Here is a 19062-nt window from a genome sequence, read left to right on the forward strand (position 1 = left end):
AACGAGAGGGGGGAGTGTTGTCCACGTACCCTCGTAGACCGTAAGCGGAAGCGTTATAACAACGCGGTTGATGTAGTCGTACGTCTTCACGATCCGACCGATCCAAGTACCGAACGTACGGCACCTCCGAGTTCAGCACATGTTCAGCTCGATGACGATCCCCGGACTCCGATACAGCAAAGTGTCGGGGATGAGTTCCGTCAGCACGACGGCGTGGTGACGATGATGATGCTCTACTGGCGTAGGGCTTCGCCTAAACTCCGCGATGATATGACCGAGGTGGAATATGGTAGAGGGGGGCACCGCACACGGCTAAGGAACGATCCGTAGATCAACTTGTGTGTTATGGGGTGCCCCCTGCCCCCGTATATAAAGGAGCAAGGGGAAGGGGGTGGCCGGCCAAGGGAGGGCGCGCCAGGGAGGAGTCCTACTCCTACCGGGAGTAGGACTCCCTCCTTTCCTAGTCCAACTAGGAGACCTTCCATGTAGTAGGAGTAGGAGAGAAGGAAAGGGAAGAGAGAAGGGAAGGAAGGAGGGGGTGCGGCCCCTCCCCCTAGTCCAATTCGGACTAGGTCTTGGGGGGCGCGCGGCCTGCCCTAGGCAGTCCCTCTCTCTTTCCCGTATGGCCCAATAAGGCCCAATACTTCTCTCGGCGAATTCCCGTAACTCTCCGGTACTCCGAAAAATACCTGAATCACTCGGAACCTTTCCGAACTCCGAATATAGTCGTCCAATATATCAATCTTTATGTCTCGACCATTTCGAGACTCCTCGTCATGTCCCCGATCTCATCCGGGGCTCCGAACTCCTTCGGTACATCAAAACTCATAAACTCATAATATAACTGTCATCGTAACGTTAAGCATGCGGACCCTACGGGTTCGAGAACTATGTAGACATGACCTAGAACTATTCTCGGTCAATAACCAATAGCGGAACCTGGATGCCCATATTGGTTCCTACATATTCTACGAAGATCTTTATCGGTCAAATCGCATAACAACATACGTTGTTCCCTTTGTCATCGGTATGTTACTTGCCCGAGATTTTATCATCGGTATCCAATACCTAGTTCAATCTCGTTACCGGCAAGTCTCTTTACTCGTTCCGTAATGCATCATTCCGTAACCAACTCATTTGGTCACATTGCTTGCAAGGCTTATAAAGATGTGCATTACCGAGAGGGCCCAGAGATACCTCTCCGACAATCGGAGTGACAAAACCTAATCTCGAAATACGCAAACTCAACATGTACCTTCGGAGACACCTGTAGTACTCCTTTATAATCACCCAGTTATGTTGTGACGTTTGGTAGTACCCAAAGTGTTCCTCCGGTAAACGGGAGTTGCATAATTCTCATAGTTATAGGAACATGTATAAGTCATGAAGAAAGCAATAGCAACATACTAAACGATCAAGTGCTAGGCTAACGAAATGGGTCATGTCAATCACATTATTCTCCTAATGATGTGATCCCATTAATCAAATGACAACTCTTTTGTCCATGGCTAGGAAACATAACCATCTTTGATAAACGAGCTAGTCAAGTAGAGGCATACTAGTGACACTATGTTTGTCTATGTATTCACACATGTATTATGTTTCCGGTTAATACAATTCTAGCATGAATAATAAACATTTATCATGAAATAAGGAAATAAATAATAACTTTATTATTGCCTCTAGGGCATATTTCCTTCAGTCTCCCACTTGCACTAGAGTCAATAATCTAGTTCACATCGCTATGTGATTTAACACCAATATTCACATCTGCATGTGATTAATACCCATAGTTCACATCATCATGTGATCAACACCCAAAGGGTTTACTAGAGTCAATAATCTAGTTCGCATCGCTATGTGATTAACACCCAAAGGGTTTACTAGAGTCAATAATCTAGTTCACATCGCTATGTGATTAACACCCAAAAGAGTACTAAGGTATGATCATGTTTTGCTCGTGAGAGAAGCTTAGTCAACGGGTCTGTCATATTCAGAGCCGTATGTATTTCGCAAATATTCTATGTCCACAATGCTCTGCACAGAGCTACTCTAGCTAATTGCTCCCACTTTCAATATGTATCCAGATTGAGACTTAGATTCATCTGGATTGGTGTAAAAGCTTGCATCGTTGTAACTTTTACGACGGGCTCTTTTATCACCTCCATAATCGAGAAACGTCTCCTTAGTCCTCACTAAGGATATTCTCGACCCATGTCCAGTGATCTACTTATTAGATCAAAATTGTATTACTTTGCCAAACACAGAGCAAGGTATACAATAGGTCTGGTTCACATCATAGCATACTTTATATAACCTATGACTGAGGCATAGGGAATGACTTTTCATTCTCTTTCTATTTTCTGCAATGGTCGGGTCTTGAGTCTTACTCAACTTCACACCTTGTAACACAGGCAAGAACTCCTTCTTTGACTGTTCCATTTTGAACTATTTCAAAAATTTATCAAGGTATGTACTCATTGAAAAATCTTATCAAGCGTCTTGATCCATCTATGTAGATCTTGATGCTCAATGTGTAAGCAGCTTCACTGAGATCTTGCTTTGAGAAACTCTTATTCAAGTATCCTTTCATGCTATCCAGAATTTCCATATCATTTCCAATTAACAATATGTCATCCACATATAATATTAGAAATGCTACAGATCTCCCACTCACTTTCTTGTAAATACAGGCTTCTTCAAAAGTCTGTATAAAACCATATGCTTTGATCAACTCATCAAAGCGTATATATCAACTCCGAGATGCTTGCACCAGTCCATTGATGGATTGCTGGAGCTTGCACACTTTGTTAGCATCTTTAGGATTGACAAAAACTTTCTGGTTGCATCATATACAACTCTTCTTTAATAAATCCATTAAGGAATGCAGTTTTGACATCCATTTGCCAGATTTCATAAAATGTGGTAATTGCTAACATGATTCAGACACACTTAAGCTTCGTTACGAGTGAGAAAATCTCATTGTATTCAACACCTTGAACTTGTTGAAAACATTTCGCAACAAGTCGAGCTTAGTAGATAGTAACACTACTATCAATGTCCGTCTTCCTCTTGAAGATCCATTTATTTAACATGCCTTGCTGATCATCGAGCAAGTCAATCAAAGTCCATACTTTGTTCTCATACATGGATCATATCTCAGATTTTATGGCCTCAAGCCATTTCGTGGAATCTGGGCTCATCATCGCTTCCTCATAGTTCGTAGGTTCATCATGGTCTAGTAACATGACTTCCAGAATAGGATTACCGTACCACTCTGGTGCGGATCTTACTCTGGAAGATCTACAAGGTTTGGCAGCAACTTGATCTGAAGATTCATGATCATCATCATTAACTTCCTCACTAATTGGTGTAGTAATCACTGGAACTAATTTCTGTGATGAACTACTTTCCAATAAGGGAGAAGGTACAAATACCTCATCAAGTTCTACTTTCCTCCCATTCACTTCTTTCGAGAGAAACTTCTTCTTTAGAAAGGATCCATCTTAGCAACGGATAACTTGCCTTCGGATCTGTGATAGAAGGTGTACCCAATAGTTACCTTTGGGTATTTTATGAAGACGCGCTTCTCCGATTTGGGTTTTGAGCTCATCAGGTTGAAACTTTTTTCATATAAGCATCACAACTCCAAACTTTAAGAAATGACAGCTTAGGTTTACTGCTAAACCATAGTTCATACGGTGTCGTCTCAACGGATTTAAATGGTGCCCTTTTAAACGTGAATGCAGCTGTCTCTAATGCACAACCCCAAAACGATAGTGGTAAACCGATAAGAGACATCATAGATCGCACCATATCTAGTAAAATACGATTACGACGTTCGGACACACCATTACATTGTGGTGTTCCAGATGGCGTGAGCTGTGAAACTATTCCACATTGTTTTTAATTGAAGACCAAACTTGTAACTCAAATATTCGTCTCCGCGATCAGATCGTAGAAATTTTATTTTCTTGTTACGATGATTTTTCCACTTCACTCTGAAATTCTTTGAACTTTTCAATTATTTCAGTCTTATGTTTCATCAAGTAGATATGCCCATATCTTCTCAAATCATTTTGTGAAGGTCAGAAAATAACGATACTTGCCACGAGCATCAACACTCATTGGATCGCATACATTGTTATGTATTATTTCCAATAAGTCAGTAGCTTGTTCCATTGTTCCGGAGAACGGAGTTTTTAGTCATCTTGCCTAAAAGGCACGGTTCGCAAGCATCAAATGATTCATAACCAAGTGATTCCGAAAATTCATCTTTATGGAGTTTCTTCATGCGCTTTACACCGATATGACCCAAACGGCAGTGCCACAAATAAGTTGCACTATCATTATCAACTTTGCATATTTTGGCATCAATATTATGAATATGTGTATCACTACGATCGAGATCCAACAAACTATTTTCATTGGGTGTATGACCATCAAAGGTTTTATTCATTTAAACAGAACAACAATTATTCTCTGATTTTAAATGCATAACCGTATTGCAATAAACATGATCAAATCATATCCATGCTCAACGCAAACACCAAATAACATTTATTTAGGTTCAACACTAATCCCGAAAGTATAGGGAGTGTGCGATGATGATCATATCAATCTTGGAACTACTTCCAACACTCATCGTCACTTCCCCTTCAACTAGCCTCTATTTATTCTGTAACTCCTGTTTCGAGTTACTAATCTTAGCAACCGAACAAGTATCAAATACTCAGGGGCTACTATAAACACTAGTAAGGCACACATCAATAACCTGTATATCAAATATACCCTTGTTCACTTTGCCATCCTTCTTATCCACCAAATATTCAGGGCATTTCCGCTTCTAGTGACCATTTCCTTTGCAGTATAATCACTCAGTTTCAGGCTTTGGTCCAGCTTTGGGCTTCTTCGCGGGAGTGACAACTTGCTTGCCATTCTGCTTGAAGTTTCCCTTTCTTTCCCTTTGCCCTTTTCTTGAAACTAGTGGTCTTGTCAATCATCAACACTTGATGCTCTTTCTTGATTTCTACCTTCGTTGATTTCAACATCACGAAGAGCTCGGGAATCGTTTTCGTCATCCCTTGCATACTATAGTTCATCACAAAGTTCTACTAACTTGGTGATGGTGACTACAGAATTCTGTCAATCACTATCTTATCTGGAAGATTAACTCCCACTTGATTCAAGCGATTTTAGTACCCAGACAATCTGAGCACATGCTCACTAGTTGAGCGATTCTCCTCCATCTTTTAGCCATAGAACTTGTTGGAGACTTCATATCTCTCAACTCGGGTATTTGCTTGAAATATTAACTTCAACTCTTGGAACATCTCATATGGTCCATGACGTTCAAAACGTCTTTGAAGTCCCGATTCTAAGCCGTTAAGCATGATGCACTAAACTATCAAGTAGTCATCATATTGAGCTAGCCAAACGTTCATAACGTCTGCATCTGCTCCTGCAATAGGTTTGTCACCTAGCAGTGCATCAAGGACATAATTCTTCTGCGCAGCAATGAGGATAAACCTCATATCACGGATCCAATCCGCATCATTGCTACTAACATTTTTCAACACAATTTTCTCTAGGAACATATCAAAAATAAACATATGAGAGCAACAACGCAAGCTATTGATCTACAACATAATTTGCAAAATACTACCAGGACTAAGTTCATGATAAATTTAAGTTCAATTAATCATATTACTTAAGAACTCCCACTTAGACAGACATCTCTCTAGTCATCTAAGTGATCACGTGATCCAAATCAACTAAACCATAACCGATCATCACGTGAGATGGAGTAGTTTTCAATGGTGAACATCTCTATGTTGATCATATCTACTATATGATTCACGCTCGACCTTTCGGTCTTTGTGTTCCGAGGCCATATCTGCATATGCTAGGCTCGTCAAGTTTAACCTGAGTATTCTGCATGTGCAAAACTGGCTTGCACCCGTTGTAGATGGATGTAGAGCTTATCACACCTAATCATCACATGGTGTCTGGGCACGACGAACTTTGGCAACGGTGCATACTCAAGGAGAACACTTCTTGATAATTTTAGTGAGAGATCATCTTAAAATGCTACCGTCAATCAAAGCAAGATAAGATGCATAAAGGATAAACATCACATGCAATCAATATAAGTGATATGATATGGCCATCATCATCTTGTGCTTGTGATCTCCATCTTTGAAGCACCGTCGTGATCACCATCATCACCGATGCGACACGTTGATCTCCATCGTAGCATCGTTGTCGTTATGCCATCTATTGCTTCTACGACTATCGCTACCGCTTAGTGATAAAGTAAAGCAATTACAGGGCGTTTGCATTTCATACAATAAAGCGACAACCATATTGCTCCTGCCAATTGCCGATAACTTCGGTTACAAAACATGATCATCTCATACAATAAAATATAGCATCACGTCTTGACCATATCACGTCACAACATGCCCTGCAGAAACAAGTTAGACGTCTTCTACTTTGTTGTTGCAAATTTTATGTGGCTGCTACGGGCTTTAGCAAGAACCGTTCTTACCTACGCATCAAAAACCACAACGATAGTTTGTCAAGTTGGTGCTGTTTTAACCTTCTCAAGGACCGGGCGTAGCCACACTCGATTAAGCTAAAGTGAGAGAGACAGACACCCGCCAGCCACCTTTAAGCACAAGTGCTCGTAATGGTGAAACCAGTCTCGCGTAAGCGTACGCGTAATGTCGGTCCGGGCCGCTTCATCTCACAATACCGCCGAACCAAAGTATGACATGCTGGTAAACAGTATGACTTGTATCGCCCACAACTCACTTGTGTTCTACTCGTGCATATAACATCAACGCATAAAACCTAGGCTCGGATGCCACTGTTGGGGAACGTAGTAATTTCAAAAAAAAATCCTACGCACACGCAAGATCATGATGATGGCATAGCAACGAGAGGGGAGAGTGTTGTCCACGTACCCTCGTAGACCGTAAGCGGAAGCGTTATAACAACGCGATTGATGTAGTCGTACGTCTTCACATTCCGACCGATCCAAGTACCGAACGTACGGCACCTCCGAGTTCAGCACATGTTCAGCTCGATGACGATCCCCGGACTCCGATCCAGCAAAGTGTCGGGGATGAGTTCCGTCAGCACGACGGCGTGGTGACAATGATGATGCTCTACCAGCGCAGGGCTTCGCCTAAACTCCGTGACGATATGACCGAGGTGGAATATGGTGGAGGGGGGCACCACACACGGCTAAGGAACGATCCGTAGATCAACTTGTGTGTTATGGGGTGCCCCCCTGCCCCGTATATAAAGGAGCAAGGGGAAGGGGGCGGCCGGCCAAGGGAGGGCGCGCCAGGGAGGAGTCCTACTCCCACCGGGAGTAGGACTCCCTCCTTTCCTAGTCCAACTAGGAGACCTTCCATGTAGTAGGAGTAGGAGAGAAGGAAAGGGAAGAGAGAAGGGAAGGAAGGAGGGGGTGCGGCCCCTCCCCCTAGTCCAATTCGGACTAGGTCTTGGGGGGGGCGCGGCCTGCCCTAGGAAGTCCCTCTCTCTTTCCCGTATGGCCCAATAAGGCCCAATACTTCTCCCGGCGAATTCCCGTAACTCTCCGGTACTCCGAAAAATACCTGAATCACTCGGAACCTTTCCGAACTCCGAATATAGTCGTCCAATATATCGATCTTTACGTCTCGACCATTTAGAGACTCCTTGTCATGTCCCCGATCTCATCCGGGACTCCGAACTCCTTTGGTACATCAAAACTCATAAACTCATAATATAACTGTCATCGTAACCTTAAGCGTGCGGACCCTACGGGTTCGAGAACTATGTAGACATGACCTAGAACTATTCTCGGTCAATAACCAATAGCGGAACCTGGATGCCCATATTGGTTCCTACATATTCTACGAAGATCTTTATCGGTCAAACCGCATAACAACATACGTTGTTCCCTTTGTCATCGGTATGTTACTTGCCCGAGATTTGATCGTCGGTATCCAATACCTAGTTGAATCTCGTTACCGGCAAGTCTCTTTACTCGTTCCGTAATGCATCACTCCGTAACCAACTCATTTGGTCACATTGCTTGCAAGGCTTATAAAGATGTGCATTACCGAGAGGGCCCAGAGATACCTCTCCGACAATCGGAGTGACAAAACCTAATCTCGAAATACGCCAACTCAACATGTACCTTCGGAGACACCTGTAGTACTCCTTTATAATCACCCAGTTACGTTGTGACGTTTGGTAGTACCCAAAGTGTTCCTCCGGTAAACGGGAGTTGCATAACTCTCATAGTTATAGGAACATGTATAAGTCATGAAGAAAGCAATAACAACATACTAAACGATCAAGTGCTAGGCTAACGGAATGGGTCATGTCAATCACATTATTCTCCTAATGATGTGATCCCATTAATCAAATGACAACTCTTTTGTCCATGGCTAGGAAACATAACCATCTTTGATAAACGAGCTAGTCAAGTAGAGGCATACTAGTGACACTATGTTTGTCTATGTATTCACACATGTATTACATTTCCGGTTAATATAATTCTAGCATGAATAATAAACATTTATCATGAAATAAGGAAATAAATAATAACTTTATTATTGCCTCTAGGGCATATTTCCTTCAGCTAAAGTAAATGGTAGGCATATGAAAAATAGGATCATTAAATTGGTGTTGGATGAAGGGGGTCATTGAAGGCCAAGATAATCTCAAAGGCTACATCGCTGGGCATTATAGAAACCTCTTTGGTGAGCACGAGATAACATCCTTAACCTTGGATCGTGAGGGGTAGATGTTTTGAGTGAGGAAATACAAGTTTCACATAAAAAATCCCTCGAAAAACTCAAAGATGTTATTTTGTAATGGAAGAAAACAAGGTTGCTGGTCCTGATGCCTTTAACATAGAATACTACGAACATTATGGATCTACTTGCCATTTTGAAAGAATTATATGGTAATAACCTAGATATAGAACATCTCAATTATGGTGTGATTTCTCTTCTACCAAAAGGAAGTGATAATGATAGAATTCAAAAATATAGGCCCATCTGTTTGTTGAATGTCCCCTTTAAGATTTCACCAATATCTCGGTGAATAGATTGATTACTATTACTAAAGGAGTGGTTAGAGCCTCCCAGACTGCCTTTCTTAAAGTTAGATATATATTGGAGGTTGTTATTGTTCTTCATGAATTCCTCAGCTCTTTACATAAAACAAAATCTTCAGGGGTTCTCTTCAAGATTAATTTTAGAAAGGCCTTTGATAAGGTCAAGTGGCCTTTTCTTCTTGAAACTTTGAAGATGAAAAAAATTCTCTGATAAATGAAATGATTGGATTATGAAAATCATTTATGTTGGTAATGTTGTTGTTAAAGTTAACGGTGAAATTTGTCCTTATTATAAAACTCATCACGGGCTTAGGCATGGTGATCCCCTGCCCGCCTTGTTCTTTGACCTTGTGGTAGATGTGTTAGCTGTCTTGGTTGGAAGACCTGTGGATCAAGGTTTAGTGTCTGGTTTAGCCAAAGGTCAGACTCAAGGAGGTGTGGCTATTTTACATTTTGCTGACGATACCATCTAACTCTTTCAGGATGATCTAGAGCAAGCTAGGAACCTAAAAAATGGTAATGTTTGAAATTATGTATGGTTTAAAAATTAATTTTCACAAAAGTGAGGTTGTTTGTTCGGGGATGGAGGAGTATAGAATTAAGTTGTTTAAGGAAGTTTTTACATGTGGGATAGATTCTTTTCCCATTACATATTTAGGGATTCCTGTTGATGAGAAGAGGTTGAGAAATAGCGATTGGAACCCATCCATTGGAAGGATGGAAAAAAGGGATGGGGGATGGCTGGGTAGGCTCCTCAATATTGCTGGGAGAACCACTCTAATCAACTCTCTATCTCGCTTGCCTTTATTTGTGTTATCCTTTTACGGTCTCCCAAATGGGATAAAAAAGAAATATGATAGGCCTAGAGCTAGTTTTATGTGGAGTGGGGAAAAGGATAAACATAAATATCACCTGGTGCCTTGGCATACAGTTTGCCAACCAAAAGAGCTAGGTGGTTTGGGTTTTTTGGACTTGGAATTAATGAATATTGCTTTGTTAGCAAAATGGCCTTGGAAACTGTTTAATGAGGAAGGGTCGTGGCAAAAGATGGTGTGGGATAAATATATAGGTAGCTCAAATTTAGGGAAAATCCAGTTGAAACAGGGGGGCTCTCATTTTTGGCAAGGATTGTTAAAAATTAAAGACCTCTTCTTGTCTTGCTGCAAGTTATGTGTGGGGGTGGCAAGAAAACCAGGTTTTAGGAAGATAGATGGCTAGGGGGAGAAAGTTTGCTCTAACTTTCCCGAGACTATATAATATTTCATAGAACCACCATATAATGGTGCATGATGCTCTGTCTTGCAATCCCACTTCTTTAAGCTTTAGAAGAGCTTTGGTTGGGGGAAAATAAGAACATTGGGCCAAACTTGTAGATTTATGCAGTCATGCTTCCTTTGATTCTGAGGACAAACTCACCTGGGTGCTATCTGGCTCTCGGGAGTATAGTGTAAGTCATTTTACACTACAATGCAAGTGGGCTCTAAAGCCTTTGTCAAGTTTCTTTGGAAGACCAAAATCTTTGCTATAATTAATAATTTCCTCTGGCTTGTTTTGAAACATAGCATTTTGACTAGAGATGTATTGCTGCAGCATGGGGGCAGGGGGGATGTAAGGCTGAATGTCCCTTCTGTGGCAAGAATGAATCGATCGATCCTCTCTTTTTCTAGTGCCCCCTGGCAAGGTACATTTGGAATATAGTTAGTTGTAGCCTAGGGGTTCAATGTGATTTCTATGATACTAATGCTTGTTTCAATGTGTGGCCGAAAAACCCGGGTTATGTGAAAAAGAAACTTTTTGCTATTGGTGATGCTGCAGTTATTTGGAGCATTTGGAAAGCTCGTAACCTTGCTTATTTAAAAAAATGGCCGTCGAACCAAGTGAGGTTCTGTTCAGAGTTTCATTTTGGATTAATGATTGGAGTGGCTTGCAGGGGAGGGAGGACGCAAAACTGGGTTGTAGCGGTGTGCAAAACTTCTGGAGCGAGTTGCTACTGAGATCCACCAAGTGAGGTGAAGCTGGGCGTCGTGAACTCCAAGACTGGAAGGAGGTTGATCATCGACAAGTATCGCGGTCTTGTCGTGTGAAAAAAAGAGTGGCTTGGGTTAGCTGATGTTGGGGTTCAGGAGTCCGCAATTTTGACAAAAAATTGCTGGATGTGTGTGTTGGAAAACTCTTCCTAGGTGTGATACGAGATGCCCCTGGTCTTTTTTCCTTTCTTCTCCACCTGGGCTATGTTTCAGCCAGGTTTCTCCATGTTCTTTTTTGATTTTCCCATTGGAGGGGATGATGGTGATCGCGTGGACCTGGTGGTGGTGTGTTTTGGGTTTTTGGTTGTAGTTGACGCTAGTTTTGTTAATGAAATTGGGGGAGTCATCCCTTTTATTTAAAAGAAAAGTGAAGTAGAAAAATTGACAAGGTACATAAACTAAATAATATTCTTTTTGCCTGTCGGTTGTGGCTATCCCGTTCTTTTGTGTTTTTGCTCTATGTGAGCATTTTTTCCCTTATGAGACCTCAAGACTTTGTTAAACCTTTTGCTTATCAATAATATGGCCGTATGCATCGTTTTGATGCAAAGGCGGGGGATAACCTCCTTTTCAAAAAAAAAGTTAACTAAAGAATATAAACCAGGCTTTTCCTTATCGTGGAGAGGGGTGAAAATGGTGTATGAGCATGTCGGCAAAATCAAACGAACCAAAAAAAAGTATCATTGCCATTATTAACCCATCCATTTGGTTCATTGGTTGTACTCCTACTTACAGCAGCGGTATCTTGTGGGGTAGCTGCACACCAGTACACCAGACTGTTAGACTATGTATAGCTTCTGTACTTATGTACGTATTGTAACACAACCATTATATATAATGAGATAAGCCACCCCTAGAGGGTTGCGCTGGTTCCCCAAAACTTATTGTCTTACATGGTATCACGCTAGGTTACGATCGCTTCCGCTTCTAAACCCTAATACCCGCACCGCCGCCGCAGCCGCCGCCGCCTTCACCGCAGCCGCCGCGCCACCGATCGCGCCGCCACCACCGGTTCCACTGCTGCGGGCTTCCTCCCGGCCTCTCTTGCGGCTCTGCTCAACCTCCCGCTCGATGCCGTCTCCGTTCCGGCTCCGATCGGGACAAGGAGCATCGGCTCCGTCTTCTCCACGCCGCCGGCGCCCTCGCTTGGGCGTGACCTCGTAGTCCACACCGCGGCGCCGCCGTCCGCTGCGGACTCCGCAGGCGTCGTCCCGCCGCTCCTGCCGCAAGCGGATCACACCGCCCCGCTGGCGGGGTTGGCGGCGTCCGCCCCGGCCGCGGGCCTTGCGGCGTCCGAACCGGCCGCGAGCTTTGCGGCGCCCGCCCTGGCTGCGGTCCCGCCTCCTCCCGCATCGGCTTCGGTGCCTCTGGCTGCCTCCATGGTGTTTGCACCCCAGGCAGCCTCCTTGATGGGATCGTCTTCGCCGCCGTCGTTTCACTTCGGTCATCTCATCACCATCAAGCTCTCCGCCGACAACTACATCTTCTGGCGTGCGCAGGTTCTCCCGCTCTTGGGGAGTCACTACCTGCTAGGCTACGTCGACGGATCGCTTCCCTTCCCACCCGCGCTAGTAGACAGCGTGCACGGTCCGGTCTACAATCCGGCCCATCGCGTCTGGACGGGGCAGGACCAGGCGAACCTCTCCTCCATCTAGGGGTCGCTCTCGCCGGCAATTGTCGGCCTTGTTGTCTTCGCGAAGACGTCTCATGAGGCCTGGACCATCCTTGAGCGCACCTTTGCAGCGCAGTCCCAGGCTCGTGTCTCTGCACTCCGTCGTCATCTTGGAGAGTGTCAGAAGCTTGACTCCACTGCCACTGAGTTCTACAACAAGGTCAAGGGCCTCGCCGACACATTGGCCTCCATTGGACAGCCCCTCACCGACTCCGAGTTCAACTCGTTTATTGTCAATGGTCTTGATGAGGAGTATGATGCCTTAGTCGAGATCATCAACGAGCGGGGCAACTCGACACCCATGCTGGCACACGAGGTTTTCTCTCGGCTCCTTCTCACTGAGCAACGGGTCGAGACTCGCCGCACCAGGGGCACTGGCTCCCTCTCGGCCAACGCCGCCACCAAGGGTGGCCGCTCTTCTTCATCACCCCGGTCTCCCTTGGGGCTGCCACCGTCGCCCGCCTCGGCCCCCCCACCTACTGCGACCTTACCGGGGGCTGGCGGTCCATGTGTGTGTCAGCTTTGTGGCCGCGATGGGCACTGGGCCTCCAAGTGTCATAAGCGCTTCCAGCGAAGCTTCCTTGGTCTTGGCAATGACGGCAAAGATACACGCAACAATGCCCGTCAGGTCGCCATGGCTGATCGTCCCGCGCCGCAGAAGCAACAGGGACACACTCAGTCCTACTCCATCGATCCACACTGGTACATGGACTCTGGGGCGACAGAGCATCTGACCAGCGAGATGGGGAAGCTTCACACTCGTGAACCCTATCATGGCTCCGACAAGATCCACACCGCCAATGGAGCAGGTATGCACATCTCTCATATTGGTCAAGCATCTCTTCTCACTAGACATGCCAATAGGAATCTTCATCTTCACAATGTTCTTCGAGTTCCATCTGTGACCCGTAATCTTCTTTCAGTTCCTAAACTCACACGTGATAATAATGTGCTTTGTGAATTTCACCCTTTTGATCTTTTTATTAAGGATCGGGGCACGAGGGACATTCTTCTTAGTGGGCGGTTGTGCCAGGGCCTCTACCGTCTGGAGCATCCTGGCGTCGCTCGCGTTTTTAGTGGAGTTCGGGTCTCTCCGTCACAGTGGCATGCTCGTCTTGGTCACCCGGCCACACCTATTGTCCGTCATATTTTGCGTCGTCATGAGCTTCCTAGTTTGTCTAGTAATAAAGATGTAGCAGTGTGTGATGCTTGTCAGCAGGGGAAGAGTCATCAACTTCCTTTTTCGGAGTCCAGTCGTGAGGTGAAACATCCTTTAGAACTTGTGTTTTCAGATGTATAGGGTCCTGCTCAGACTTCTGTCAGTGGTCATAATTACTATATCAGTTTCGTTGATGCTTATAGTCGCTTTACCTGGCTTTACCTTATTAAACGCAAATCTGATGTGTTTGATATTTTTGTTTAGTTTCAAAAACATGTTGAACGTCTTCTCAAGCACAAAATTTTTCATGTCCAGTCGGAATGGGGGGGCGAGTATCGCAACCTCAACTCTTTCTTTCAGTCGCTTGGGATAGCTCATCGTTTAGCATGTCCACATACACATCAGCAGAATGGTTCAGTCGAACGTAAGCATCATCATATTGTTGAAGCTGGTCTTACTCTTTTGGCCCATGCATCTGTTCCGTTTCGGTTTTGGAGTGATGCTTTCACCACTGCATGCTTTCTCATCAACCGTACTCCTACTCGTGTTTTAAACATGAAGACTCCCATTGAGGTTCTCCTTAATGAACAACCTGATTATACCTTTCTCAAGGTATTTGGATGTGCTTGCTGGCCGCATCTTCGTCCATATAACAAGCGCAAGCTTGAGTTTCGTTCTAAGAAGTGTGTTTTTCTTGGCTATAGCTCTCTTCATAAAGGTTACAAATGTCTTCATGTTCCCACTAATCGTGTCTATATATCTCGGGATGTCGTGTTTGATGAGCATGTTTTTCCCTTTGCCAACCTTCCTGTGTCTACTGTCGAACCACCATCCCTGCATTCATCCTCTGTTGCTTCTGACCAATTTGATGATGTTGCATACTCTCCTTTGCTGTTACCTAACCATGGTGCAGGAACCGGACGTGGAGCTCGTTTGGAGCTGTTGGAGGATTCACCATCATCATCGTCGTCTTCTGGTGGGCACGTCGATCGCCCTATGTTGCATGGCGTCGATTCGCGTGCTCATGCATGGTCACCCGACGAGCCCATCGTGCCGAGCATCTCCACTGCTCGGTCCGCTACGCCAGCGATCGCCGAGTTTCCAGCGGCTCGGCCTTTTTCGCCAGCGGCCGCCGAGTCGTCCGCGGCTCGGCCCGTCACGCCGTCTTCGCCTGCGGCTCGGCCCGTCACGCCGTCTTCGCCCGCGGCTCGGGTCCTCACGTCGCCTTCATCCGCGGATCGGCCTGCGACACCGGCCGCGCCACGGCCCACTATGCCGAGCTCGCCAACGGCCCGGTCTGTGATGCCGGAGTCGCCAGCTGCTTCGTCTGCTCTGCCGGTTTCGCCGGTGGGCCGGCCTTCTTCGTCGACCGAGTCCGAGGCTACCGTGACTGGCTCCTCGTCACCGGCTGACTCGTCAACGTCGCTGTCCTCCAGCCCGTTGCAGGCTGCTCCGTCGACCTCGGTGGTTCCTGTGTCCCGACCACATACACGCAGTCGCAGTGGCATTTTCAAACCTAAGGAACGTAAGGATGGTACGGTTGCTTGGTTGGCTACTTGTTTGGCTGCTGCTGTTGCGGATCCATCTTCTGAGCCTCGCTCATATCAGGCTGCCCTGCGCATTCCACATTGGCGAGAGGCTATGGAGCAGGAGTTTCATGCTCTTCTTCGTAACAAGACATGGACTCTCGTTCCTCCACCACCACGGGTAAATGTTATTGACTCAAAATGGGTATTCAAAGTGAAGAAGCATTCGGATGGATCTATTGAGCGTTACAAAGCGCGACTTGTTGCTCGCGGTTTTCGGCAGCGTCATGGTCTTGACTATGAGGACACCTTCAGTCCTGTCGTCAAGCCTACCACTATTCGGCTTCTTCTCTCCATTGCTGTTTCTCGTGGTTGGTCACTTCGTCAACTTGATGTGCAGAATGCTTTTCTACATGGATTTTTGGAGGAAGAGGTTTATATGAAACAGCCGCCTGGTTTCTCTGATCCTGATCGTCCTGCCTATATCTGTCGTCTTTCCAAAGCACTATATGGTTTGAAGCAAGCTCCTCATGCCTGGCATGCCCGCCTTGCCTCTGCCCTTCGTGCTCATGGGTTTGTGCCGTCCACTGCTGACACTTCATTATTTCTTCTACAGAAGCCAGAAGTCACTATGTATCTTTTGGTATATGTCGATGATATTATCCTTGTCAGCTCTTCTCAGTATGCTGCTAATGCTCTTGTCTGCTCTCTTGGTGCTGATTTTGCGGTCAAAGATCTTGGGAAGCTTCACTACTTTCTTGGAGTTGAGGTCACTTCTCGTGCTACTGGTCTTGTCCTTACGCAGAAGAAGTACTCCTTGGAGTTGTTACAAAGAGCTAGCATGCTGAAGTGCAAACCGACCACCACACCCATGTCGTCTACCGACAAGATAACAGCTGTTGATGGTGAGCTTTTGTCTCCTGCGGATGCCACAGAGTACAGGAGCATTGTTGGTGGACTTCAATACTTGACGATCACGAGACCAGATATCTCTTATGCTGTTAACAGGGTTTGTCAGTATCTTCAGGCTCCCAGAGATACTCATTGGGCTGCTGTTAAACGCATTCTTCGTTATGTTCAGTTCACCCTGACATTTGGTATGCATATTCGGCCGACTTCCTCTCGGGTCCTTTCGGCCTTCTCTGATGCAGATTGGGCTGGTAGCCCAGATGACAGGCGATCCACGGGGGGTTATGCAGTATTCTTTGGCTCTAATTTGATCGCCTGGAGTGCTCGAAAACAGGCTACTGTGTCACGTAGCAGTACTGAAGCTAAGTACAAGGCTGTGGCTAATGCTACTGCAGAGATTATTTGGGTGCAGTCTTTGCTTCAGGAGTTGGGTTTGTCTCAACCACAGCCTCCTATTCTTTGGTGTGATAACATCGGTGCTACATACCTTTCTGCAAATCCAGTATTTCATGCCCGAACGAAACACATTGAAGTTGACTATCACTTTGTACGGGAACGTGTATCGCAGAAGCAACTCCAGATCAAGTTTATCTCATCTAAGGATCAACTTGCAGACATCTTCACTAGGCCTTTACCGCTGCCACAGTTTAAGGCTTGTAGGCGCAATCTTACCCTTCTCAATTCTTTAGAAAGTGGCTAAGATTGAGGGAGGGTGTTAGACTATGTATAGCTTCTGTACTTATGTACGTATTGTAACACAACCATTATATATAATGAGATAAGCCACCCCTAGAGGGCTGCGCTGGTTCCCCAAAACTTATTGTCTTACACAGACTACCATGAACTGAAATAGACCAACTCGTGCCAATCACAGTGATGCTCGTCCTGGGTGTTCCACGGGGTCATATCCGGGTGAGAGAACTTCAGATCGTAATCCATCGTCGAGTCACCCGGGAGCCTCAGCGTCTCGATCCCAGGACACCGTGCTCGGATCGCAGCAGCGCCCATCCCAACGTTGAAGCAGTGGCGGATGTCGAGAGATTCGAGGCGCGGGCATCCGTCAAGGATGGCCGCCAGCCCGTCGTCGCTGAGAGGGTTGGCGAAGAGCTGAAGCGACCGCAGCCCGCCCATGGTGGCGATGGCCATGGCCTCCTGGTCGATGTTCTTGGTGTTCCACTTGCAGAACTGATTCTTGCTCAGACGGAAGCGCTTGAGGAGAGGGCAGGCGCTGCCGACGGCCTCGCACGTCCCTGGGTAGACGTCGGTGCAAAGCGAGAGCTCCAGCTCCTCCAGAAGGGCGAAGTTCGTGATGGTGAGCCTGAGCCTCTCGTCGACGATCCTGTCACCGGAGATGATCCGGAGGCTCTTCAGCGAAGGCGCCCTGTAATGAACACATCATAGAAGGGTTGGTACTACGAAATTGAAGCAGACTGGTCAGCTAGCATATTGGGGTGAGAAGAAACGAAAACTCACACGTCGGCGAGGAGGGAGAGGACGCTGTCGTCCACAGCGCCCTCGCCGCAGAAGGCCTCGCACTGCCCCGCGGCGCGCTTCACGGCGGCGCGCGCCAGCCCACAGAGGACGGCGGAGGAGTGGCGTCTGGCGCGGGAGGGCGCTGCGACGTGAGTGGGGCGGTCGGCGTGGGAGCGCACCTCGACGCGGCGCCACAGCTCCGGCTCGTTCCGCGCCGCGCAGCGCCAGGGGCTGCACACCAGGCCGGCGCCCATGAGGACGTCGACGTGGTCCAGCCTGTGGAGCACGGCCAGCAGCGCGTCCCACGGCAGCCCCGCCCAGTCCCTCGCCGCCTCCTCCTCCGAGGGAGGTCCCTCGGGACGGTTGCGGGAGGGCGAGGGCGCGGCCGCGGCCATCTTGTCGTGTCGAGAGCACGAGGGGGATGGGAGCGAGCGAGTGGGCTTTCGTTTGGTACGTCGCTGCGTGGAATGGTGGAATTAGAAGGAAGGAAGGCCGAGTCTCGGCGTTAGCGTCACGTTTCTTCTGCTGCTCTGCAGATCATATCACAAAAGGTGCCCTTGATCTGTTTCATGTGCCTAAAATCCTCTCAGATTGCAGTGGCCTCGTTTGCTCCGCTCAGGATGTTGACACGTTGGTTTATTCATTCATTCATCCTTGACTTGGTGTAGCAGGTATTGAGAGTGGTGCTACGTCGCTGTGGTCGAGGTGTGCACGTAATGGCAAGCTCATCAAGGGCGGGTTAATCTGATCATTATCATTTTTTTAACTAGTAAAAACAAAACTGTTTTAGTGACTGGCAACGTCAACAACAAAAAACCGCTTCAGTGACATGTAGCAGTAAGGAAAATGATTCCCTCAACCGACTGATTTCTCGGCCCCCGTCCACCGACCCATCGTGTATGACACGTGTCTCATGTGATGTGTGTTTCGTGTGTCGTGCGTCTCTGGCATCTTACCGTTCCCCTTAATTTTTTCTGCAACATCATATGTTGCAAAAAGATGAAGACAAAAAATAATTGTAACAAACTTCTGTTGCGAAAAAATTTGAACAACAAGACCTTAATTGTAAAAAAAACTAAATCTGCAACAAGAGCTGTGTTGCAATGATGGAGGGTACCGCTCAGCCGCTCGATGCGCCACTCTGACGGCTCGTGAGCCGGCCGATCTTTTAAAAA

General features: G+C 46.4%; 1 protein-coding gene across 1 annotated transcript; it reads right to left on the bottom strand.

The window, feature by feature from the left end:
• Positions 1 to 17164: 17164 nt before the first annotated feature.
• LOC119364400 (putative F-box/LRR-repeat protein 23) lies at positions 17165 to 18398 on the bottom strand. The gene is made up of 2 exons (XM_037629878.1): positions 17888 to 18398; positions 17165 to 17795 (listed from the first exon to the last, which is right to left on the bottom strand). Exons 1-2 carry the CDS (start codon positions 18280 to 18282, stop codon positions 17249 to 17251), a joined length of 942 nt encoding a protein of 313 aa, XP_037485775.1. The 5' UTR covers positions 18283 to 18398; the 3' UTR covers positions 17165 to 17248.
• Positions 18399 to 19062: the final 664 nt, after the last annotated feature.

The sequence above is a fragment of the Triticum dicoccoides genome, chromosome 2B (genome assembly GCF_002162155.2).
Source record: "Triticum dicoccoides isolate Atlit2015 ecotype Zavitan chromosome 2B, WEW_v2.0, whole genome shotgun sequence".
Lineage (NCBI taxonomy): Eukaryota > Viridiplantae > Streptophyta > Magnoliopsida > Poales > Poaceae > Triticum > Triticum dicoccoides.

What these genes read in the sequence shown, in the direction of transcription:
- LOC119364400 (XM_037629878.1), bottom strand. Translation starts at nt 18,282, where the DNA reads ATGGCCGCGGCCGCGCCCTCGCCCTCCCGCAACCGTCCCGAGGGACCT. An exon ending in CTCTCCCTCCTCGCCGACGT is followed by an intron (nt 17,796 to 17,887) that starts GTGAGTTTTCGT and finishes TGTTCATTACAG; the next exon opens with GGCGCCTTCGCTGAAGAGCC.